The sequence below is a fragment of the Acipenser ruthenus genome, chromosome 17 (genome assembly GCF_902713425.1).
Source record: "Acipenser ruthenus chromosome 17, fAciRut3.2 maternal haplotype, whole genome shotgun sequence".
Taxonomy (NCBI): domain Eukaryota; kingdom Metazoa; phylum Chordata; class Actinopteri; order Acipenseriformes; family Acipenseridae; genus Acipenser; species Acipenser ruthenus.
This window is the reverse complement of record NC_081205.1, coordinates 31,322,038-31,343,393: the sequence shown is the minus strand read 5'-3', so window position 1 is coordinate 31,343,393 and position 21,356 is coordinate 31,322,038. Positions and strand designations below refer to the sequence as shown.

The 21,356-nt window shown below is 41.0% G+C and overlaps 1 protein-coding gene across 8 annotated transcripts in view; it reads right to left on the bottom strand.

The window, feature by feature from the left end:
- Window positions 1-941: 941 nt before the first annotated feature.
- LOC117423331 (phosphatidylinositol 4,5-bisphosphate 3-kinase catalytic subunit beta isoform) overlaps window positions 942-21,356 on the bottom strand; it is a 46,325-nt gene continuing 25,910 nt past the window's right edge. For all 8 annotated transcript variants that reach the window (XM_034038919.3, XM_034038916.3, XM_034038915.3 and 5 more), the window contains 21 exons: window positions 21,039-21,267; window positions 19,899-20,122; window positions 16,371-16,550; window positions 15,584-15,751; window positions 14,977-15,066; window positions 13,991-14,239; window positions 13,076-13,172; window positions 12,516-12,646; window positions 12,191-12,244; window positions 11,681-11,869; window positions 9,608-9,729; window positions 8,846-8,989; window positions 8,409-8,508; window positions 7,181-7,359; window positions 6,201-6,310; window positions 5,468-5,546; window positions 3,053-3,220; window positions 2,755-2,878; window positions 2,209-2,354; window positions 1,939-2,071; window positions 942-1,514 (listed from right to left, as the gene is read on the bottom strand). In XM_034038919.3, the coding sequence (XP_033894810.1) occupies window positions 1,377-1,514; window positions 1,939-2,071; window positions 2,209-2,354; window positions 2,755-2,878; window positions 3,053-3,220; window positions 5,468-5,546; window positions 6,201-6,310; window positions 7,181-7,359; window positions 8,409-8,508; window positions 8,846-8,989; window positions 9,608-9,729; window positions 11,681-11,869; window positions 12,191-12,244; window positions 12,516-12,646; window positions 13,076-13,172; window positions 13,991-14,239; window positions 14,977-15,066; window positions 15,584-15,751; window positions 16,371-16,550; window positions 19,899-20,122; window positions 21,039-21,267 (3,054 nt within the window). In that variant the 3' untranslated portion in view covers window positions 942-1,376. The remainder of the gene's footprint in view (window positions 1,515-1,938; window positions 2,072-2,208; window positions 2,355-2,754; window positions 2,879-3,052; window positions 3,221-5,467; window positions 5,547-6,200; window positions 6,311-7,180; window positions 7,360-8,408; window positions 8,509-8,845; window positions 8,990-9,607; window positions 9,730-11,680; window positions 11,870-12,190; window positions 12,245-12,515; window positions 12,647-13,075; window positions 13,173-13,990; window positions 14,240-14,976; window positions 15,067-15,583; window positions 15,752-16,370; window positions 16,551-19,898; window positions 20,123-21,038; window positions 21,268-21,356) is intronic.

The window sequence follows — 21,356 nt, the reverse complement described above, 5'->3', positions numbered from 1 at the left end:
ATGTGTCTGTGGCTCACAAAGCTTGCGACGATGGCACTGCCAAGCAGCTACTTCATGATCAGCTTCATATGCGCTAGACAGAGCAATGCAGTATCAACACAATTCAAGAGTTCTTTCTGTACAACTCCTTCATTGTGTCCTGCTGCTGGCCCAGATTCCAAAATCCGAAATCCTTCTACCGTGGATCAATAGCATTTTCTGGTATTAATCAAATTAATATTGTAAAGAAGTAAATCAAATAAATAAAGTGACTTCTCCCCCCCCCCCCCAGAATATAAGAAAATAATGTAAAAAATAGTTTACAAAAGCATATGAAACAAAACCAAAAAGCCTGCCCCTAGGCATACAGATTTCAAATGCTCAGCGTCAACAAGAGAACAAAAAAAATCACACCACAGTTTCTTGGAACCAGCTTCTCGTATTGATAAATAAATTAGTACAAGAACATTAACAATTTCTGTGCCCCCTTTTACACTACTGCAGATCGAATGCAGAGATATAGAAAAGGTACATGTCATAAATATTGCTTTTGCATATATTATAGCAAGCAATAAACAGGGGAGCACGTAGTTTGTTGTACTTTGGTCCTGGGATCGAGTTTCCCCTCAGAGCCGAGATCAATCCCAGTTAGACTTCATGCTGACAACCAATCTGAGAACCCAAGAGACCGACCAGGGTTCTTATCCAAGATCATAATACAAAAAATCATCATAAACCTGGTGGATCTCCCATCTTACCTTTTCAGAAACTAAAGTGACAAAACCAATGAGAGCACCATAACATTGTCTGTTAGTTCGTTACTGGGCATGTCCCTATGAAAGATGTCCTGACTTCCTGCCATACAAGTGCACTGAAACTATTTGATTAGCAACAGTAAGACAATCGTCAAAGTTACTTAGTGTTGAAAGAAGAGTTTGTGATTAGAACAAACGGATCCATCCTTTTTTTTTTGTTGGTTTCAGATTTATTACAATGTTTAAAGGTCCATTGTAACTCCATGTCACGTTTCAATTAAAATAAAGCCTCAGAACCTAAAGACATCATTACAGTATAATTTGTCACATAGAAATATTTCTTCACATCCGTTCCTCACATATCAGGTCATTAAAAATAAAGGAAAACGAAGAAACCAGTAGCGCTCTGCGTGCAAATTCAGCAATGGATGATTACTCACTATATACAGATATGTAGAAAAAACAAACAAAAAAAAACATCTTGGTCAAGCTTTGAACAAGCAGAGTGAAGCTCAGAGTGCAACGATTGGGGTTATTCACATCCAGTCTCTGTCACGGTTACATTATATTGGTCCAGACGACAGCTGATCCCTTATTTGAAAAGCAACGTCCCCTGGTCATCTCAGTGTGGTTCAGTGATCGCTAGGACCTGTTGTCTTTCGCCACGTTATGTGCCATCCAGTTCACTTTAGTGGTCCAGCTCTCACGGAGCGCTTCATCAAACTTCTGCCTGAACTGTTTCAATGCATCCTCGTCGGTTTTCCCCAGGGCAAGAGAATCCTAAAAAGGGGGAAAAAAAGGAGGGGATTTAAAAGGACGCCTCCTGCTATGGTACAGCTGTTAAAACAGAATAGATAGTATACAGTATTTTACTGGACCAACAAAGTGAAGAGTGTGTGAAGGTCTCAACCTAGCTGCCATTGGGCAGGAGTCCGCGTCACTAAACCACGGCTCAGTTGATTTAGGACAGAAGGAAGGAGGCACTTCTTCACACAGAGAGAGGTGAGGGTATGGAATGTATTACATAGCCGTGTTGTTGATTCGGAATCATTAACATCCTTTAAGGCCCGGCTTGATAAAAGTTTGAGATTAAAAAGCTACTAAAACAAAACAGTTTTTAAATAACTAACGTTTTGTGAATATGTCTCACAGCAGTAGGATAGAAAATCAATTTGGGGGGGGGGGGGGGGGGAGTAGCACAAACCTTAAGGTACTGAATGTCTTTGACCGAGGTGAGCTCGGGGAGGCCTGCGGTCAGCATCAGTGCAAACAGGGTGATGAACAGGTTTCCATTCTTCCGCAGGATCAAGTAGGCCTCTTCACAGTACTGACGAAACCTAGCAGAGACCAAGCAAACACGTACAGCAGTCAGAGCTACTCCCAGTACAGCAGCTGATGAGATCTGAACTCGGAGCACCACACTGCTGAATAGCTAAACTCTGACTGACTGAAATGAAACCAGAAAGACACCTGCCTGCCAAACTTCTCAGTGTTCCCAGTCTTCCCTTGCTGAATGACGTGGATGAAGTCGTAGGTGAGGATAAAAGGCACGCGCTCCCTTTTGATTCCGAACTTGGATTTGAAGTTACCAAGGATATGCCCGAAGTCTATGTGGAAAAGCTATAAAAATAAAAATACATGCATAAAATAACTCAATCTGGCGATTGATTGTTAAATGAGGTGTTTCTGAAACACTTCTCTTTAGGACTACAATCTTGAGTTTTGTATTCGGACACATTCTATTTAAAATGTTAATAAAAGTACAGAGACACATGCAGAAACTGTTATTCTAAATACAACACATTGTACACTCTTGACCAAAAAAAAACAAAAAACAAAAAAAACACATGGAGCCATGAGATGGTGCTGTTGTGCTGGGCAGAATTTTTTTTAATAAAATCTAAAATCACAAGTTGTAGACATGCTGCATAAGAAAAAACAGTGACAGAATATATTTTAAACGGAACTTCGAAGTCAGTGTGTGCAATAATAAAAGCTATATTTGTGTACAAAACCCTACCTGTCCGGTACTTCTGACCATGATGTTGTCACTGTGTCTGTCACCGATGCCAAGCACATAAGTCGCTACACAGTAGCCAGCACAAGACAATGTAAACTCTTCGATGGCTCGGTCCAAGGCATCTCTGCAAAGCAAACCAGACAAAAAACGAGTGAGGATTACAGTTACCAACGTTAGGTCTGGAGACACTACCACACCACGCATTAAAACATCCACAGAGAGCTGTATCAAAAAGCAGAATAGAAATGACTTGAAAAGGCCTGCTTTATATACGAGGACATTGTGGGACAGTCGTTACCCAGAATTCTTCTCTTTGAGCCAGTTCAGAAGAGCGTCCTTGTTGAAAGCCGCGGTCGCGGCCACGTTGCTGTTTGTCAGCTGAATGTTGGCGATGGTTTCAGACGCTGACACCACCTCAATCAAGCCAGATTTGTCTCCGGTTGCTAGGCAACCATAAGGCACAATTCTGGGGGGAAAAAAACAAAACACTAGTGAATTTAAAAGCTCAGAGGTGTGCATCATATAACAAATACAGGTCTACAGAATACATGTGAACCAATAATGTTTTTTCATATCATGGACATGACAAAATCCTTCCATTTGTCTGTACAAATTTTGTACTAGTTATAAACAGTTTATAACATTCCTGGACAATTACGGTTTATTATTATTATTAAATATGGACCTAACCAAAGACTGAAAACAATTTTGTTTATTAGTTTAGCAGTTTTAATATATAAACTCAGAGATCACACACAAATACAGTGATGAAAATAATATTCATATTCCAGCTCTCTGGGGCCGTCGGGCAACATTATCCTAAAACAGGGGCCTGACAGATTTGGGACTGGGGTAGCAGATCGGAAAGTGCCCCGAGAGCTGAAACCGTCGCGCTGCAGATGGAGTTCAATAAGCAGTTGATTAAGAAAGGATTGCGAGTCCTGGAGACATGTGGAACCACTGCTTGTATTATCACAATATTACAAACCCGCGCCAAGAGTGGGAAGGTCAGGGGGATCTGGCTGGCACTCTTCCATGGCATTTCAAGCTTGCCTCGCTTGCTGCTGCTTCCCTGGGCTTCCCTCCAACTACTTCCCTTCAATAGCCAGAAAGGATGAAAGCTCTCTGCTCCCCAGAGGCCGAGGTACTCACAGTCTGAGGAAAAACATCCTTGTCAGGAGAGGAATTCTGACAGAAGTGAACTCGAGGATACGTCCTCAGGGCCCGTTCTATCTCATCCTGGTCTTTCTGACCCTAACCTCCTCTTGACCGAGAATGCAGTCCACCACCTCATTTCTGTGGTGGGCTCCTACTGACAGATCTAGAAGCAATTCTTGAAAATCAAATGTCTTCTTCCTTCCTGTTTTTGTTTTTGCTCTTCGGAATGATTGAGTGCGGTCCAGCTGGAGTCGTTTTCGTTCTGTGATGCTGTACAATATAAAAACTGCAGAGACGCTTCAGATTTAACCACCTTGGTTCCTTTGACAGATTCAGTGGCCTATTTACTTCCTGCGCAAGATGTGCTGGGCACTTTGCCTTAGCTAAGGCATACAAATTGGAAACAAATGGATACGCTGCGAATGAAATGGACACGTGCCAGGTGGAGTAATGGACGCAAACAATAACCTATTGAGCCTTTTTTGTTTCGCTAGATTAAATTCAACACTGGTAAGGGAGAGTTAATGTAGTAGCACTGGGACCTTTTGCCCAAAGGCTTTGTAATAGGCTTCATTCAGAAACAGAAAGGCAATTTCTTAAGGCATGTACTCTCTCACATCAAAGCCAGACAAACTTATCCTTAATAGTACCATATGTTGTAGCCAGGGTTACTAGTGCCCGAGGGCGAGATTGAACTCCAATATGCTTCAAATGTGGCCAATGCTATGAACTCCTATCCAAACCCCTCTCATATTGGGAATGACATAAGATTACGTAAACTAGACCATTAATCCAGAGTGTTTTTTTAAAATGTATTTTTAAATGAAAATCGAGGAAAGAAAACGTAAATGCTCATTCCAAAAGGAACATGAACCCAATTATGCTAATGCTCACACACAGATCCCAACATATTATCCAAATGTATATAGCTCATTGATCTAGCTACTTTCAGAAGGTTATTAGCTCTAGAGAACCGCTTACTGAATTATGATGTTGAAGCACTGTGTCATTACGTTAACAGAAGCACTGTTACAGTACCTGGCGTAGTGACATGTCAAGACCATGGTACAAGCTATTTCCTAGTAGTTACTATACAAGAGCTGAAATGGTTGGTAAATAGTTACCATGTTGTGGTACGTTGCGTGTATGTACAGCTAAAATCGCCAGAAGTTTTGCATCACCTCATAGAATTAACTAATTTTGCTTCATAAAGTCATATGAAATGTGCTGAATAATGTTACGTTAACATATTGAATTACATATAGTTTTGTAGTTTTCCACATACTTAAAAGAACAAACAGAAAAATGTGACTTTTTTTAAATTACTGTACTACTATTATGGCATGTTTTAATTTATTTGATTACATGATGTTAGATAAAAGATCTAAATTATGTTCAGATAGTTTATTTGTTTTTTAAATGAAGTCGCAATCCTAAAATTCTAGGTGATGCAAAACTTTTGGCCATTGCTGTACGGCCCGAAGTGCAAAACGCAAGTGCATTCTGTATTCACGCTTAGTAGCCAGGTCTCTGTATTTAAACAAGGAGTTCTAACCGGAGGTCAAGATTAGCCTCCTTCCACAGCATGTCCATCAGCCGGAGTATCTGCAGGGTCAGCATGTCCTGTCGAAGGTCTGAAAGAGAGAAAAGAAATAGCAATGAAGAGCCTTTACCAAGGAGAGGGTCTCTGTGAACTAGGGTCAGACGGCTTTAGGTGGAATTAAAGTGAATACTGGAGTTACCCAACAATAATTAACCCTTTACTTTATGGAAGGCCAGACACTGGAAGCCTCCCTCTGCCCCCCCCCCCCTTGCTTAGTACTCTAGCTTCTTCAACCAAAACATCAGACATTTCAACTCAACATGTAGATGAACTTAGGAGGCTTAAAGTTCAACACGCGTTATTTGGGCCAAAAGCTTTTTTCAAAAGCACGCACACGCACACGCAAACGCACACGCTCGATTGGGACAGGGTGAACCAAACTGGGGGTGGATTTTGTCTGGGAAAAAAAAAAAGCTAAAAACGAAACAAGTCCGGCTGATAGGAGGCGATCCCAGCCCTATTGGTACAAACCCTGGTCCACTCACCATCCCTGTTCTTGATGATTACAAACCCTGGTCCACTCACCATCCCCGTTCTTGATGATTACAAACCCTGGTCCACTCACCATCCCTGTTCTTGATGATTACAAACCCTGGTCCACTCACCATCCCCGTTCTTGATGATTACAAACCCTGGTCCACTCACCATCCCCGTTCTTGATGATTACAAACCCTGGTCCACTCACCATCCCCGTTCTTGATGATTATGCCCAACGACTCCCCTCCCAGAAGCTTGTTTTCATACACTATCCACAGAGGTTTCATTTTCGAGTCCATGAACCTGCATTTCTCCACACTTCATACAAAATGAGAGAAAAAAAAAATCAGTTCCTGTACAATCCTTTCCAGATGATTTGGAGAAAAAAAATAATACAAATAAAAACCATACAGAAAAACATTCTAAAGTGTAACTGAAATGTATTTTGCCCACTTCTGGGAGTCAATTGATGCAGAGCTTGGGAAAAGAGCATACTGATTGGTTGAGGGCTGCCAATACTGTCAGCTTCTCCCATCACGAACATTACAAACGACATTGAAACCAGCTTTTTCCATTGTGTTTTATTATTATTAGATCACTTTTCACTCCTTGCCTCTTGGCTCCTGGCAGGAACAGCCAGCCATATGGCATCCCGTTTTCTGCTGGGGCTAAAATCACCAGGGTGTGCAAAGAGAGCGGAGCTAGCTGAACTTAAAACATTCCAAATGAGAGGAAGTCACTCCACGTAGGGTTAGGTTACACTGTGGCTAATCAAGCTCACAGTAATGGGAATGAGAGAAACTGCTATGCAATTGGAGTCTTATTTCCATCCCTGTAATGTAGATATCTATGAAAACTATAACATTGGGGGGTGGGGTGAACAGCCAATCAGAAAGTTTGCTTCATGGTGTTATTTTCAGTCTGTCGAATAAGTAATTGGTCGATATGCTGCAGACTGTCACAATTGCACTAATAATGCTTCTGCAATCTGGCAAGTCAATCATTTCATTCAATCTCTTGTGCTTTCCACTCCCTGTCTAAGTGTGGTTCAGTCACTGAAGCGAGCTCCTGGGAGGAGGCAGAGCAACAAAGCCTGGAACCCCTGTGACACACTGTAGAGACTGCGCTGTGTGGCTACTTCAGCTTGGGCTGCATAGGTTAGGTAAATGATAAAGCAGAGATACTCACTTGAGCCCCGAGAGGATGACGCTGGGATTGAGAGGCGACTGGAGATTGGAGAGAGTCTCTGTGTATGCACTCTGTTTCAGGCAGGTCATCATGGCTTCCTTTGCTTTGCTCTTCGTGTTTTTGATGGTGCCCAGCTTGATGAGCTCGTTTACGGCTTTCAGCTTCGTCAGCGCCTCCACCTGAACAATACGGCAGGGGTCAGTTCTGCGTCGCTCATTTTTTGTTTAAATTAAAAAAACTAAGCTTTTCTTAGCTGTGGGTATTATATGAATATTCAAAATAAATAAATAAACCAAACACAGCACCACACACACAACACTGGATAATATTCAACCAATTTGATGAATAGTCACATGCTTTCCCAATATTGCCTAAAATTAGGACAAATCTGTCAAACGCCACTGCAGGACACAACGTCAAACCAATCCCTGCTGATCACAGGCCACTAATTGCTTACTGTTAAAAGGAACATAATGGGCAGTTCAGAAAAAAGATCCTTATTTTCTATACTAGGAAACGGCTGCCTAATCTCCAAGGTGTTAGGTTAAAAGCTGAAAGGCAGCGGCGGTATTTTAAGCCTGGCCTGACAGGATACTGTGGAAAACTGGACCAGGGCTGATTGTGAAGGAGAGTCAGTGGAGAGTGCCGGGTCAGCCAGCTGTCAAAACCAACGCTGTGTGGCTTTTCCACAGTCCCACGAGCTGTGCTAACACTGTGCTCTACAAAACAGGAACTTTTTGAAGTATTTATTCTTTTGAATTTCTTCCGTGTTTGTACAGTTGGGAATACGCTCCCCTCCCCCTCTTCCCCTCCTTCCCAGAAGCCATGTTGACATCTAACCTCCTGGTAAGGCACTTTTGCTTCCCTATACTCACTTAGTTTCTTTCTATCATACATTTTTTCTTTCTATCAACATAACTCCCCCTTCACTAGAATGCATGTGCAAGAGTATATAAAACATAGTGTCAGGTATCAACCAGGCACTAGTGATCTTCAGGAGAAAAACACAGCCACACAATCCCACAACACACAGAGCGAGGTATTCAAGAGTTTGCTCTGTGAGTGCAACCCACAGAGACTAAATGACAAACTATCCCTTCAGAAGACACAGGAAGGCAAACAAAGTGGTAAATACAGCTGTGCGTGTGGCAGCACAATGGGGGCATTAAATCTACGTATCAAAATGAAGGCAGCCCACAGGAGAGGGGGCTGTAGTGTTCTCCGTTACCTGTCTCTTCAGAACCTCGATGTGAGGTATACTGCCTCGGCAATATGCCTCCAGTATCAATGCAAACTGTACAGAGACTGCAGGCATATGGATTTCAGACCTGCAAGACACCAAACAAAAACAACGATTAAAGCCAGAGGTTAAATAAAGAGCACACAGACAGCTTCTTTCTTTGCTCTAAATATCCGTTTGCTGTTACAGGAAAAAGGCGCAGGGTTAGAAAGCTTCTTGAACAGAGCAGAAATAATTCACACCCGATCTAGTCGAAACAAGATACTGAAAATAAAAGGAGCTTTCTCCAGCAATTTTTACATACAGTGGAAGTCTGGTGCCTCATTATGAGAGGGATTTGTTATTTCGTTGTGTTTTAGAAACATGAGCAAGGCGGCAGCGTGTCCGACAGACAGCAGTCAAGAGCAATGCTCTGAATTACTTACCTTAAATGCCAGAACAGGAAGTGCCCTATCCTCCTATTGGCCTGTGCTCTCTCCAGCAGGAACCTGGAAAGGGCGCAGTCGTAGTAAGGCTCGTAACGGAGGACTTGCACAAGCTGCAGGAGGTATTGGGACAGCTCCTCGTCGCTGCAAGGGAACGGAGAAAGAAGACTTATTGCAGAGAGAGCCGTATTCTTTCTCTTCTTAATTCAGTGAAGGCTTTATTTTGTTTTGCTCCTGTGCTGGAGATCTCAGAAGTCCTGTCAAACCACACAATCGGCACGCACTGCACACTGTTGAAAGGGCTCAAAGTTGCGCTTGACAAGATTTGTTTGAACTCAAGGCATAAGAATGGAGAGCTGTCAGTAGGGTACGATGACTCAAAGTTGCTTAATAAAACAGATGATTATCGTGGTTGTTAGTATTTTACACAATGCAGTATTTATAGGTCCTTTCCTCTAGCATCTGTTACAGAATAGTAGACACTGCTGTAGATTCTGCCTGCAGGGAATCACCTAAAACCTGCAGCCGTGCATCCAAAGGAACACTGTCAACAGCAGTGAAAGCAAGTCATAGTAAGCAGGCCTGGTTATATTGTTACTGCGAACACTGAAATGAGAAGCAACAGCTGAACACCTGCACGGGATTCAACAGCCAATAACAAGACTGTTCAGAGAGTTCTGAAGGTGATGTATACTTAAGAGAAAGGGAATAAACAGGGAATAAACAGGGAATAAACCGCAGGCACAGTGCTGATGTACTTGCCTCATGTCTCTAAGGCAGTGCACTGCATACTCCCGCACGTACTGGTCTGGGTAGTTGAAATCCAGCAATTCCAGCGCATCCCTCGGACTCAGCCTGGGCCAGATCTGTAGCAGAGCTTGAAGCTGTGACAACATCAGTGATAGATTCATATTTTGCAAACCCCAAAATAAAAAGTGGCATGCATAGGTTTCTATTTCCAAATAATTTTATATAAAAAAAAATTTAAAAAAATTTAAAAAGAAATTAAAAAAAAGATTGTTTTCTTGCAGAACCTTTAAGTAGATATGGAATATTTCTTCATTTTAGACTTATTCTCATACTGCCAAAACTGGACATTTAGGTGTTTTCACTCACCTACCTTTATATATAAAACTAGTTACTTTTAAAAGAAGAAAATGTATGCAGAATACTAAACTGATTCCTCTTCAGAAAGCTTTACAGCATGTGTTTAAAAGCGTTACTTTCAGGACATCCTCATCTCAGTTTCAGACATAGGTTATGAATGCTAGGTATGTTGGGTATCGTGTATTTCACTTGTGGATAATTTCATTATATCATCATTTATTTCATGTATTAGCTGTGTTAGTATAATAAAGCTAAAAGATTAGAAAAATATGTGCTCAATTTTCAGTAAATGTTACTAGGGATTATGCTGAATCTTAGAAAGATGGTTGAACTCTTGGCCTTTCCCAACTAAATGATTTAATCTAAACAATAGATTTCTTTATGCTTCTTTTAAAAGGAACAAAGTTAAAATCATTGTAACCTTCCCCCAGTCTAAATTGAATTGAATTGAATAGGAGCCTGGAAGTCCAGACTTACATTTCATCTCATATACATTTCTATTAGAAGGAAAAAACAAAACAAAAAAACTGTCAATTAATCGTCAGTCTATTGTTACAGCGATGCAAACCAATCAGCAGTGTGTGCAGACTGCATGTCTGTTTAACTGGGTGCACAGCACACTAGATAAAGTACACATGTAACTAAAACGCATTGTTTCAGGTTTGAATCGAAACAGCCACTGGACGGTATTGGCAGTGAAAGAGCTTGTCTGCCTCTAATTAATTTCCTTTCAAAAATGTCTAGTGCCTTTCGCTCTTTTAACCAGACCCATTTAGCAATGTCGACGACCTTAAATACTTCCTAAAGAGAATACTGAAACAGGGGCACACTGGAGGGAAGCACCTGCAGATTAAAACCACTGGAGCTGTACAATAAATCAGACTGCCCCAATACAGCAGTTATACATGTCCGTCCATCCCCCCCCCCCCTCCAAACTTTAATTCAGGAGAAAAGCTGCCAGCACTCTTGATTAACGCAAGTGTTCAAATATTACGATGCCAAATGCTTTCTGCAAGACAAAGACAAAGTCCGACAGCAAGCCAGGGAATTTCAAAAAAAGAACGCGAGGTATGGGACAAGTTTATTTATGCAAGTTGCTCTTTGCGAGCTGAAGTTTGGCTCAGCAAGCTCTACAAATAGGGTGGGTACCTGGTACCGGCAGTGCAAAGGTCAGAGGGCAACCCGGGAACTGTTTTTACAACAGCTTATGTCAACATCTGGGGTGGATTCAAATCCCCAAGCTTGGATGCAAAGGACACATTTATATACAAACCTTTTACTTACTGTTTAGCTGGAACGTCATTATGAGGATCTTCTATATGTGTGTGCATGTATGTAATTCTATATATATATATATATATATATATATATATATATATATATATATATATATATATGTAATTTATATTCATTTAGATTTGATTAAAAAAAAAAAAAAAAAAACACTGCATTTTTTTTAAAGCAGCCCAGGGAAAACAAAAACTCACTTGTTTTGATGCATTCTACTGTACTATTGGGCCCTTGATAACATTTTAAATATATAGCAAACCAACAATAGTATTGCATCTGTATACTTTAAGGGTCCCTTCCATTATTAAAGCCTTACTAAAGTAAACAAGAAATTCACTTTCCCCACAAAATGAATCTTCTCCCTTATAGAAACCATGCTAAGACATCGAACCGATCCCTGTCAATTTCTAGTTCTATAGGATTGGCATGTTCTTATACCTGAGCCATGTCCTCATGCTTGTTCCACTTGACAGAGAGCAGCAGCTTGGGCAGGGACTGGGGGAAGTTCTCACGGCAGTCGTAGCGTAGCGTCCAGATCAAATCCTTCTCATTCTCACACAGCTGAGACAAAGGATCCCGCTCCATTATCTCTTTCAGTTCAATATGAAACTTCTTGCCTCCACGGCCCTATGAGAAGACCAAGGAGGATATCAGTATTGGACACAAGGTGGCAGTGGTGCACTGGCTTAGGCTTTCATCCAAAGAGATGAGGTTACAAAAGAAGGTGGAATTTTATTGGCCTTTGTGCATCATTGATTACAGTGCATAATAGATTATCCTTTCGGTTCTCAATTGCTTAGAAATAGCAGTATTACATAGAGAAACTAAACACTGTCAAAACTCTATACGGCAATGCAGAAAGTCATCACGCAAAAATGCAGGACAGGCAAAGTTAAAAAAAAAAAAAATGAAAGAGGCAGACCAAGTATTAAACAAAACCACACTTACAGCCATTGTCACACAATCACTATTTCTTGCAATCTGAGCTGCCTTTTCCAATATCTGTAAAATAAACAATGCAGTTACAGTGCACACCAGTGCCAGGCTTAAGCAGAGATTCTTACTTAAGGAAACAACTGCAGTTCTTAAATATTATCAAGGAACTATGTCATATTTCAATTTGTCCACCTAACCTGCTGACTCAAACCTAAACGTCAGTAAATTATTAACCACTGTTACAGGGAACCCTTTATTAAATTGAACTGAATCCAGTCATGACGGCCTGTGTAACATAAAACATGAAGCATGGTTTCAAACGAACACTGGGACCTACCTTGTCGAAAGGGGGGTAGAAGACTGTAGACCTGGAATATGCTGGAAACTTAATGTGCAAAGCTGTAGCATTTTCAGTGTATGGGTTGGTTTGCACTGTTCCTATAGGATTCAGCATTTCTTCAAGTTCATCTGAAATCATGAAGCATTACAAATATTCAGATAAACACAATGTACTAAAGCTGTCGGTCATCGTTTGTCAAACGACGCAAAGTAGAAATAGAGAATCTCCTCAACAAATGTATTACCATGCTTTTACCAGTTTATCCTGAATTGCCATGTTTATTAATATTCTTTGCCATAGCCCTCTGTGCTTTAAAATACTTACCTATGCTTTACCATGCTTTCACTGTGCTTTATTACACGTTTCCTGTGCTTTTACTATGGGGAAACATTTATAAGAGCTTTCATGAATATCATGTTAAGAATCCCAAACTGATGAATTCATCTTAATATAATTAGTCTCAGACTTGTCATCTTAATATATTGTGTATCAGACGATTTTACTGCTGGGGTTCATTCATAACTGATTACTCGGCTCCTACAAGCTGGAGAACTTACCAGGAAACGATGACCAGCTGTGCAGAATAATCTCACCAGTCTTCATCTGCCCCCTGTAGTCAAAAACCATTGTATTCACCCAGGCGATCGGGTAGTGCTGGAAACATGAATGAGAAATCAATACCGGCCGTCAGAGTTCAAACAGAGTCTGTTAGCTTCGCTATGATACAGAAAGAGTGAGAAACTGAAGCATTGTGCCTCAAAGACACATTATTCTTTCCACTACTTGAGCAGAGAGAAACGTTTATGGGTTTTATTACACGCCACTTCAAATTAGGGTGCCACAGGTATGAAGTCTTGGGACTCGAACGGAGGCTGCCAGATTGTGTTAAAGCCATCTACAGAGTGCTGAACAGCTGAGAGCACAAAAATGATTGTAATCCACTTCTCCACAGGCATGTTATTATAAATGCTACTTCAGGTGCCTAAAAAACTACATTTTAAAAGAATAAAAAAAAGTAGCTATACAATGAAATGGATCAAGGTAAATCAAAAGCCAGGCGTGCTAAAATTCAAGTGGGGAGTTAAAATGGTTTATATAAAAAAACAAAACAAAACAAAAAAAAAACACAACACACAACACAACACGTTTTTCTGGAATACATTCACAACAGAAAAACTGAGCTGTATACTTTTAATAAACTACATTTTCAAAGCCAGTTCGGAAAGCTATTGGGTTTAACTTTCCTGGCTTTATAGAGAGGGAATGCCGAGAATCATGTAAAGTTACTGAGCAATCTTTTTGTTTTAGGGCACAGGAACGCATACATTTAATCTACAGAAGCAAGAGCCAGTCCGTTAACCTGCAAGACACATGATACAAAGTTTAAACTGTCTCGCTAGTAATTTAGCCCTCTTGGAATACATATTTATACTGTGCAATTCCTGGAAATTCATATAAAAATGGGAACTTACTACTTTCCCAGCTTTTCTTATGGTCTGATACTTGGCATGTATGTTTTTGGTGGACTTCTGTTTCTTCACTTTATCCATCACTGCATAGACTGCAAAGCACAGCCGCGTCATTCTCGGCAGGTCGCAGACGTTAATTTCGAATTCCAGTGTTTTGTCCCAAACGTGCTCATTCTTTCCGAAGGTTTCTGCGCTCACAGCGGGTTTACAGAGAAGTTCTGTTCCATGGAAAAGGCCTGCCCGGACCTGAACCTGGCAGCGGGAGGATGAAGAGGTGTCAAAATCAGTTCAGGCACTAAAACATCTAAGACAGCCTAATTAAAACAGGGATGCAAATATCACTCACGGCATAGCAGACTGATCCATTCCAGGTTTTACTACGAGTTTATTAAGACGCACCTGAGCTTGTCACCTAAAACACTGGGGCTAATCAAGCATGTATTAAAACCTGGAATGGGTGAAACTGCTATGGAAGAGGAGTCTTATTTCCAGTCCTGTAAATGTACCCTAGATCTAATTAAAAGTATTGCAATCCAAACTTCAATGGCTAAAGTGAACATTTCACATTGGAAAATTGATTTGAGAAGAAAAATGTAGTTTGATCTTGTTTATCCTTTAACTATTCCGTGCAAGAGAACATTTCACACTGTGACACCTGGGAATCTGCAAAGTTCTTCCAGCACCTTTATGGCAGAATATAAGCAACTATTTTATTTCAGTGAATGCAGAGAAGGCAGAGACACTGAGCAGTTTGTTTCTGCAGAGTCAAGGATTATGCAATGCACTGAAGTTTTGTAATGCTTTTCGTTGTTAACATGCCGTGGTTTCTCAAGAAGGCGTACTTCACAGTACAGTAAAGGGGATTTACAAAGAAAGCATTATGCACTGCACATGTTTAAAGACAGTCCAAGCTTGCGAACCAGCGAAACAATTGTGCAGCACATCTCGACAACAATACCAGCGCTCTAAAATATCCCTTTCTTACTTACTTTAACCGTCTCTTCTGCGTTGACCTTGCTACCTTTGACCAGCACAATCGTAAAAGGCACCATTACATCCCAAACACAGGTTGATATTTGCTACAAGAGAGGCAAGGCAGTGATGTTAAAGTATGCGAAGTATTTACGTGACGTCAGAAGACAGTGTTCTAATAGTTTTAGAATACTAAAGATGAAGACCAAAATACAGTCGACACCCAGATTCACCATTCTAATGATCTGAATGGTGCTAGTGGGTAGATCAGATGCCATTTAGATAATTAAAAAGCAGAGTCTGGTCTCTTTAAAGTACACCAGTTTGAGAGTATGCACCTAAAAACAGCTTTTATTAAAAATACGGAAAGTGTTAAAATGTACTTAAAAAATTTAAAAACACACAAGTTCAATGCAAGTTCAAGGTAGTCAAGACCTTTGCTGTCAGTGTATGAGCTATAACTTCAAGATTTTCAGTAATTCTTCTGTAACATAAGAAACCAAGTCATGAAGTTTGAACACAACATTTCTTAGAAGCACCATGGCACAGTTCAGTGGAACCGGCTGGCTTGGCAATGCAATGGAGAAGCTTTTCCCTCTGAGCATGTAAAGCACTGATACTTACTGACGTGGCTCTCCTTTTAGGAGGCAGAGGAAGAGGAGGGTTTGAAGATTTCCTGTTCACTACGGCTCCAATGGTGGAGAGCTCTTTTTCGAACATCTCCTTTACAGTGCAGGAGTCGATCAGAGTCAGGTGGGGGGACTCGTTATTTGTCACACAGTTCCTTATATACTGCAAACGTAAAGACGACAAGTTGACCTACACACTAACACTCCCATTACCCATTACATTTAAGAAGGCATTTGTACAACAGGTGTGTGGACTTCATGCTTTTGAATGATCAGTTTCAAAGACTAATAACCGCAAACAACATTATGGTTTCCCCCATATTTATAACTATAAACATAACTCTATATGATGAGTGGTTGACCATTGGAAGGATTTGGTGTTGAAAATGTAACAATAAAACAGGGGGAAACAGGTTACAGTACAGAAATATCTGACAATCCAAAAAAAAAAAAAAAAAAAAAAAAAGAAGAAGAAAGAAGAAAGAAGAAAATTCAGGTACCCCAGGGTAGTGCTGTACCCCATTCTCTCTAGTTAATTTGACCTCATGAGACTATTCCACATGGCTCCCACATCACCGTTAAAAACAAACGTTTTACATGCAGGTGGATCCTCTGATTGAAAACAAACGGAATACAACTCGCCAGACACATCAACAAAATGGGCAGTTGTATATTTCTACATGTCGTTTAAATGTGATATAAAATGTCTCCCTCGGAGAAGATCTAGAAAGGTTAAAACAAAAAAACAATCACAAGAAGAGAGAGAGAGAGAGAGAGGAGACCTTGAACTGGATGAGGGGGTGATCTCCAAACAGGTACTCCAGCCTTCCACTGACTCGGAGCACAAAGTTGTTGCTGTTCGCCTCCTCTTCCTCCTTGCCGTGTGTTGTCAGCCACTTTCTGACAGCCTGCTCCGTCAGGGCGCTGGGACTAGTGTGCGGGGAGACTTTGAGGCTCACGATCTAGTATGGGGAGGGTGGGGGGAAATAATCTTAACACACGCAGGCAAACAGACGCAAAAGAACAAACAAAAAAAACTGATTGGCTTCCTTTTTTAGCTAGCTGCTCTTTTAAATAAGGTGTTTTAACTGGCTTTATCCTTGAAGTCAAAGCTAAAGCAATATTAGTCTGTATAGTGTCTTAACTTAAAGATTACAAAGGAGAGAATTAACCTAGCCGGCTGATCAGCATACAACATCCTGTGTGGACCACCACCTCCTCTCTATGTGCATTTGATTGTAAAACAGTAATGAGCACAAGTCTAGCACCAGCGCAGAGACAAGATCAAGAGCCTGGTCTCACAGCTATTGTCCATTACCACATGTACAACACCGAGTTGCAAAGTGTTTGGACAACATGTGCTCAAGCCAGCATTTACTTGATATTAAGGGCCTGATTTCCAAAGTTGGTAAAGGATTTGCTAAGTGAGTAAGGACAGTACATATGTTCAATAAAGTTATACAGAAACTTAAGTCAATGTTTGCAAAGTAAATTCACTGGAAGCTATAATTACTCAAAATTACTCATTAGTAAGTCTTTTACTAAGTTTGGAAAATCAGGCCATCAGGCCCCAAGTCTCAAGAACACCCCGGACTCCGCTGGAAGCCACAGGTTTCATACCCAGCAGGCTATCCAAGGTGAATCATGCTTACTTGTATTCACTTGTGAAGTTACACTTTAAAAAAATGTCAGACAGCAGAGCGATGCTGTTGCCAACCTGCTTTCCATCCACACCTCTAACAAAGGGGCCCTAAGGGGATTGAATATTGCAAAGCAGAGCGTCGCTGCTCGTCTATTAAAATGGAACACTGATTATATTGTTAAGACAGTCATTGAGCGACTAGTGGCAACCCAAAAGTTTTCAAATGGTGCCAGAGGTCTACACCGATACACTAAATCTGAAATTGATGAATGACACAGCTCTAGGGATTGAAATTCTAGCAGCGGGACTGTTCACTACTTAGGAGAGACACTAAGAAAATAAGTTCTGTTTAAACCCAGCAAACTGACTTTGTAACTGCCTTCATATATTTCTGTTGAATACATCTTGCAGTTTTAATTCAAGCAGCCTTGAAACCGACACAGCTCAGCCAATCCTCACGGTAGCAATCTGCCATGGGAAGGAAAAAAAAAAAAGCTTGGAAAAATATTCCTCAAGAGCTGCCAACACACCGCTGAATGATGCCCTGGAAGTGTGTGGTCCCTTCAATCATCTATGGGAATGGAAATGCGCCTAGAGAAAACCCATAAAGCCTTTAGCAATTCTGTTCAGTCTGGGTTTCAGGTTTTATTTGACATTACTTTCACAGGACGTTAGATCATGACTCATATGTGAAATGTACGGAGTACAAATGAAGCTGAACTGATAGCAGCAGATATTGATTCTTCTGCACTCCGTTAAACATCACATTTGCTATTTGTATCCTACTAAAAGCACCCTACTGCAATTAAGCAGGTTACATGCTTCCGTAGGTTTGTGATTGAACAGGTACTGAGCGCGGCATGAGCAGAGTTGTTGGAGGAGGAAAAGGATTATATTTGGATACCGTCAATAATGCTGCAACACCTACCGAAAAGCAAACAGCCTTATCTGATGATCAGGGCCAAACTATCCTGCAATTCATTCTGCATGCCACAGCTGATTTAGTATCTAGGATAGCTGAACAAAAATACCAAAACAACTGGGGCATTCAGCATTTCTGAGATAATTGCTAATAAAATTATGAGGAGTGCTTAAAATAAAGGTCTCAAATTCCATTATGCAGGTGCAGGCAAATGGGATTGTGTTAAAAAAAAGTAGCCCTTTAAAGAAAAAGTCTGGAATGTGGCCAGCAGGTGGAGTAATGATGCCTCAAAGCTGAGAGATGAGGTCTATTTACAAGATCAGACATTTACATTGGCCAGGAGAATAAGACAGTTCCAATATCATGGTTAACCAGAAAAGCAATTTTTAAATGACTTTTCCTCAGAGAAAATTGTTTCATGCAAGGTCAAAGCTTCTGTGTGGCCTGGATATAGGCAATATATGTTTAAATGCATTTATATTTATATGTGGTTCATAGTTATTTATACAATAGCTGGCACCATATTACATTGTAAACTTCGTGCAGAATTCTGAGATTCTGTGCAATTCCATCTATGAGAACTATACAATCCCCTCCCTAACCCCTAATGACACACAGAGAGATGCAGAGCAAGTATCTTATCAGTAAATCAATGAAATACCCCACAGCACCATCTGTGTTGGGAAACATGTTCTCATACTTCATGGTGTTTCGTGGTTATTAATGGGTTAACGTTGTAAAGAAGAAAGTGCAGAGAAGTGAAATCTTAAAAGGTGTGGAAATTCTTCTCAACCGCCACGACACACGATTACTCGATCATATGCAAATATAAATAATAATAACAATAATAATAATAATAATAATAATAATAATAATAATAATAATAATAATAATAATAATAATAATGTCTCAGAACAAGCCTGCACAGGGTCCAAGACTGTCTGGCAAAACAGCCAGATACACTCCTCTTGAAACCAGCACGTACGTGATTGCCTCAAGGAAGACTCTGTCCTTTCAGTGCGAGCTGCTTTCTACTGAAGCACCGCAACTGGAAATGGAATTCCTAAAAAAGGTGCGTCTTCTAGTTGCACAGAACACACAAGGGGACCAACATATGACAAGGGTGTTGAAACACCTTTGCAAACTTTTCATGGTTGAAATAATGCATTCAAAATGTCAAGGTTTACAGAAGTTACTAGTTTTGTAGCATCATCCATTCCAGAACCCCCCCCAACACTTTTCAAACTACATCCGCAATGAATGCACTTGTACAGTTACCCCCTCCCCTTTCACAGCCTGAAGTGTTCCTGTGCAATAAAACTCATTCTGTACTTCATTCTTAGAATTTTCTCCATTCTCTCCATTGCAAACCAAACCCACCTAGAAAAAAAACTTCCTACAACAAAATAAATTAATAAATAAAAAGTTAGATACACAAACATTTACTGAAATTCTGGGGAGTCTTTTCTGGGTGGGGTTGGTTTGCTCTTGTTGCTCCAGTTTCTTTTCTAAAAACCAACCAGGAGAAGCCCCCATATAGAATGAGTGGCACGGTTTAATTGTAGAGGTCCAGCTCTTTCATACGTATTGATGAATGCCCACAAAGTATAACACATTTCGAATCATGCCATGTCTTTTTTTGCCATCAGGGTAGAACGCTCATTCCTAAAGGTTCCCGGGTACCCAATTTGAAACAGACACACACTCGTACACACAGGCGCAGACGCATGCACACACACGCACTACCTGGGAGTTGTCGAACCGAACGGCGATCACGATCTGGCCCCCATGCAGCTTGTCCAGGATGTTGTCTGGCACGCTGGGTTCCAGCAGGGGGCAGAAGCTGCACTGCAGCCACTCCATCCACGTGAGCAGCTGCAGCTTCTGCATCTTCTCCTCGCTGATCCGAAGCATCTTGGCGCGGAACTCCTTCACCTCGGGATCCTGGAGGGCATCCAGCTCGTGGAGACCTTCGGATGGACAGAGCATTAAACCACCGGCAGGAGAGGGAGAAGGATTGTACCGGCAGAGCTTAGCATAGCGGGAAATCAGAATGAAAGCACTACATAATTATTAGATTAACTGTTTCAAACACTGCAGATCTGTGTAGGTGGTCATGGAAACATAACTTCAAATCAAAACAGAAGACGAACGTAACATCTAGTCGGGAGTGGTTTTATCACGCAGTCCACGGTTAGTGCTAATCTGTGTTTGTAATATTTGTAGAAGGAAAAATGTAGACTTTTTGACAGTTGGATGCTTCTTTTCCTGTACTGGTATTACAATGAAATGTATTTATCATCTAGGAATTGATATGCATGAAACTGAGGCTTAAGATCTCAGTACTTCCTTTGAAGTGTCCATTCACAAGGTCTGCCAGTATTCTTCCTTTAAAAGTAGAGAACTCACCTTGAAGACCTGACATTTGAACTTCGCTCTGGTGACTTTCCATTGACAAATAGATAGACCATCTGGATTAGCATAAATTGCACATAGATTTAACAAATCTGAACTTCTGGTATGCAAACAAAACATTTCTCTCGAGTCCCAAGAAAACAGCTCTGCAACGTCTCTGCGTAGGTGTTGCAGCTGACTCCTGAGATTCCTGAGATTCTGTACATTTTTGATGCATACAGAATAGGAATATAAAACAACGCCTGAAGATTCATCAGTATAGAGCAACCGTCACAAATTACAGCCAGGCAAAAGGGCTTTCTTCCAATTCTATATGGATACAGATTTGGGATTAGTGATGAAAGCACACGTGTGCATATTGCTAATTAAAGTGTATACTAGAGCAGCAACTACCTACTGCATTCAGGGGACAACATGAACACAATAAGAAGCATTTTACTTAGCACAGCCCCTCTCCCCCCGTCCCTTTACCTTTGCTTATAAGCACCCCTATTTTGGAGTCGAGCAGTTTCTCAGCTCTGCCACAGTTCCTGGTGACCAGTTTGAGGGCTGGGAGGAAGGGTCTGACATCACAGAGCCTTCGAGACTCATCCTCAAGCTCCTCGTGCACGGCGGCCTGGTTCACACACTCGAACATGTAGGCCTCCATCTGCCCCAGGAAGGTGAACAGGGGGTAGCTCTGAGCCTGTTTCCATAGCAACTGCAGTTAAACAAGGGGAATGTTTAGCACACTGCCCGATTCTGGAGAGCACCTTAGAAGCAAGACACAGCTCTAAAGGGTTCAATAAT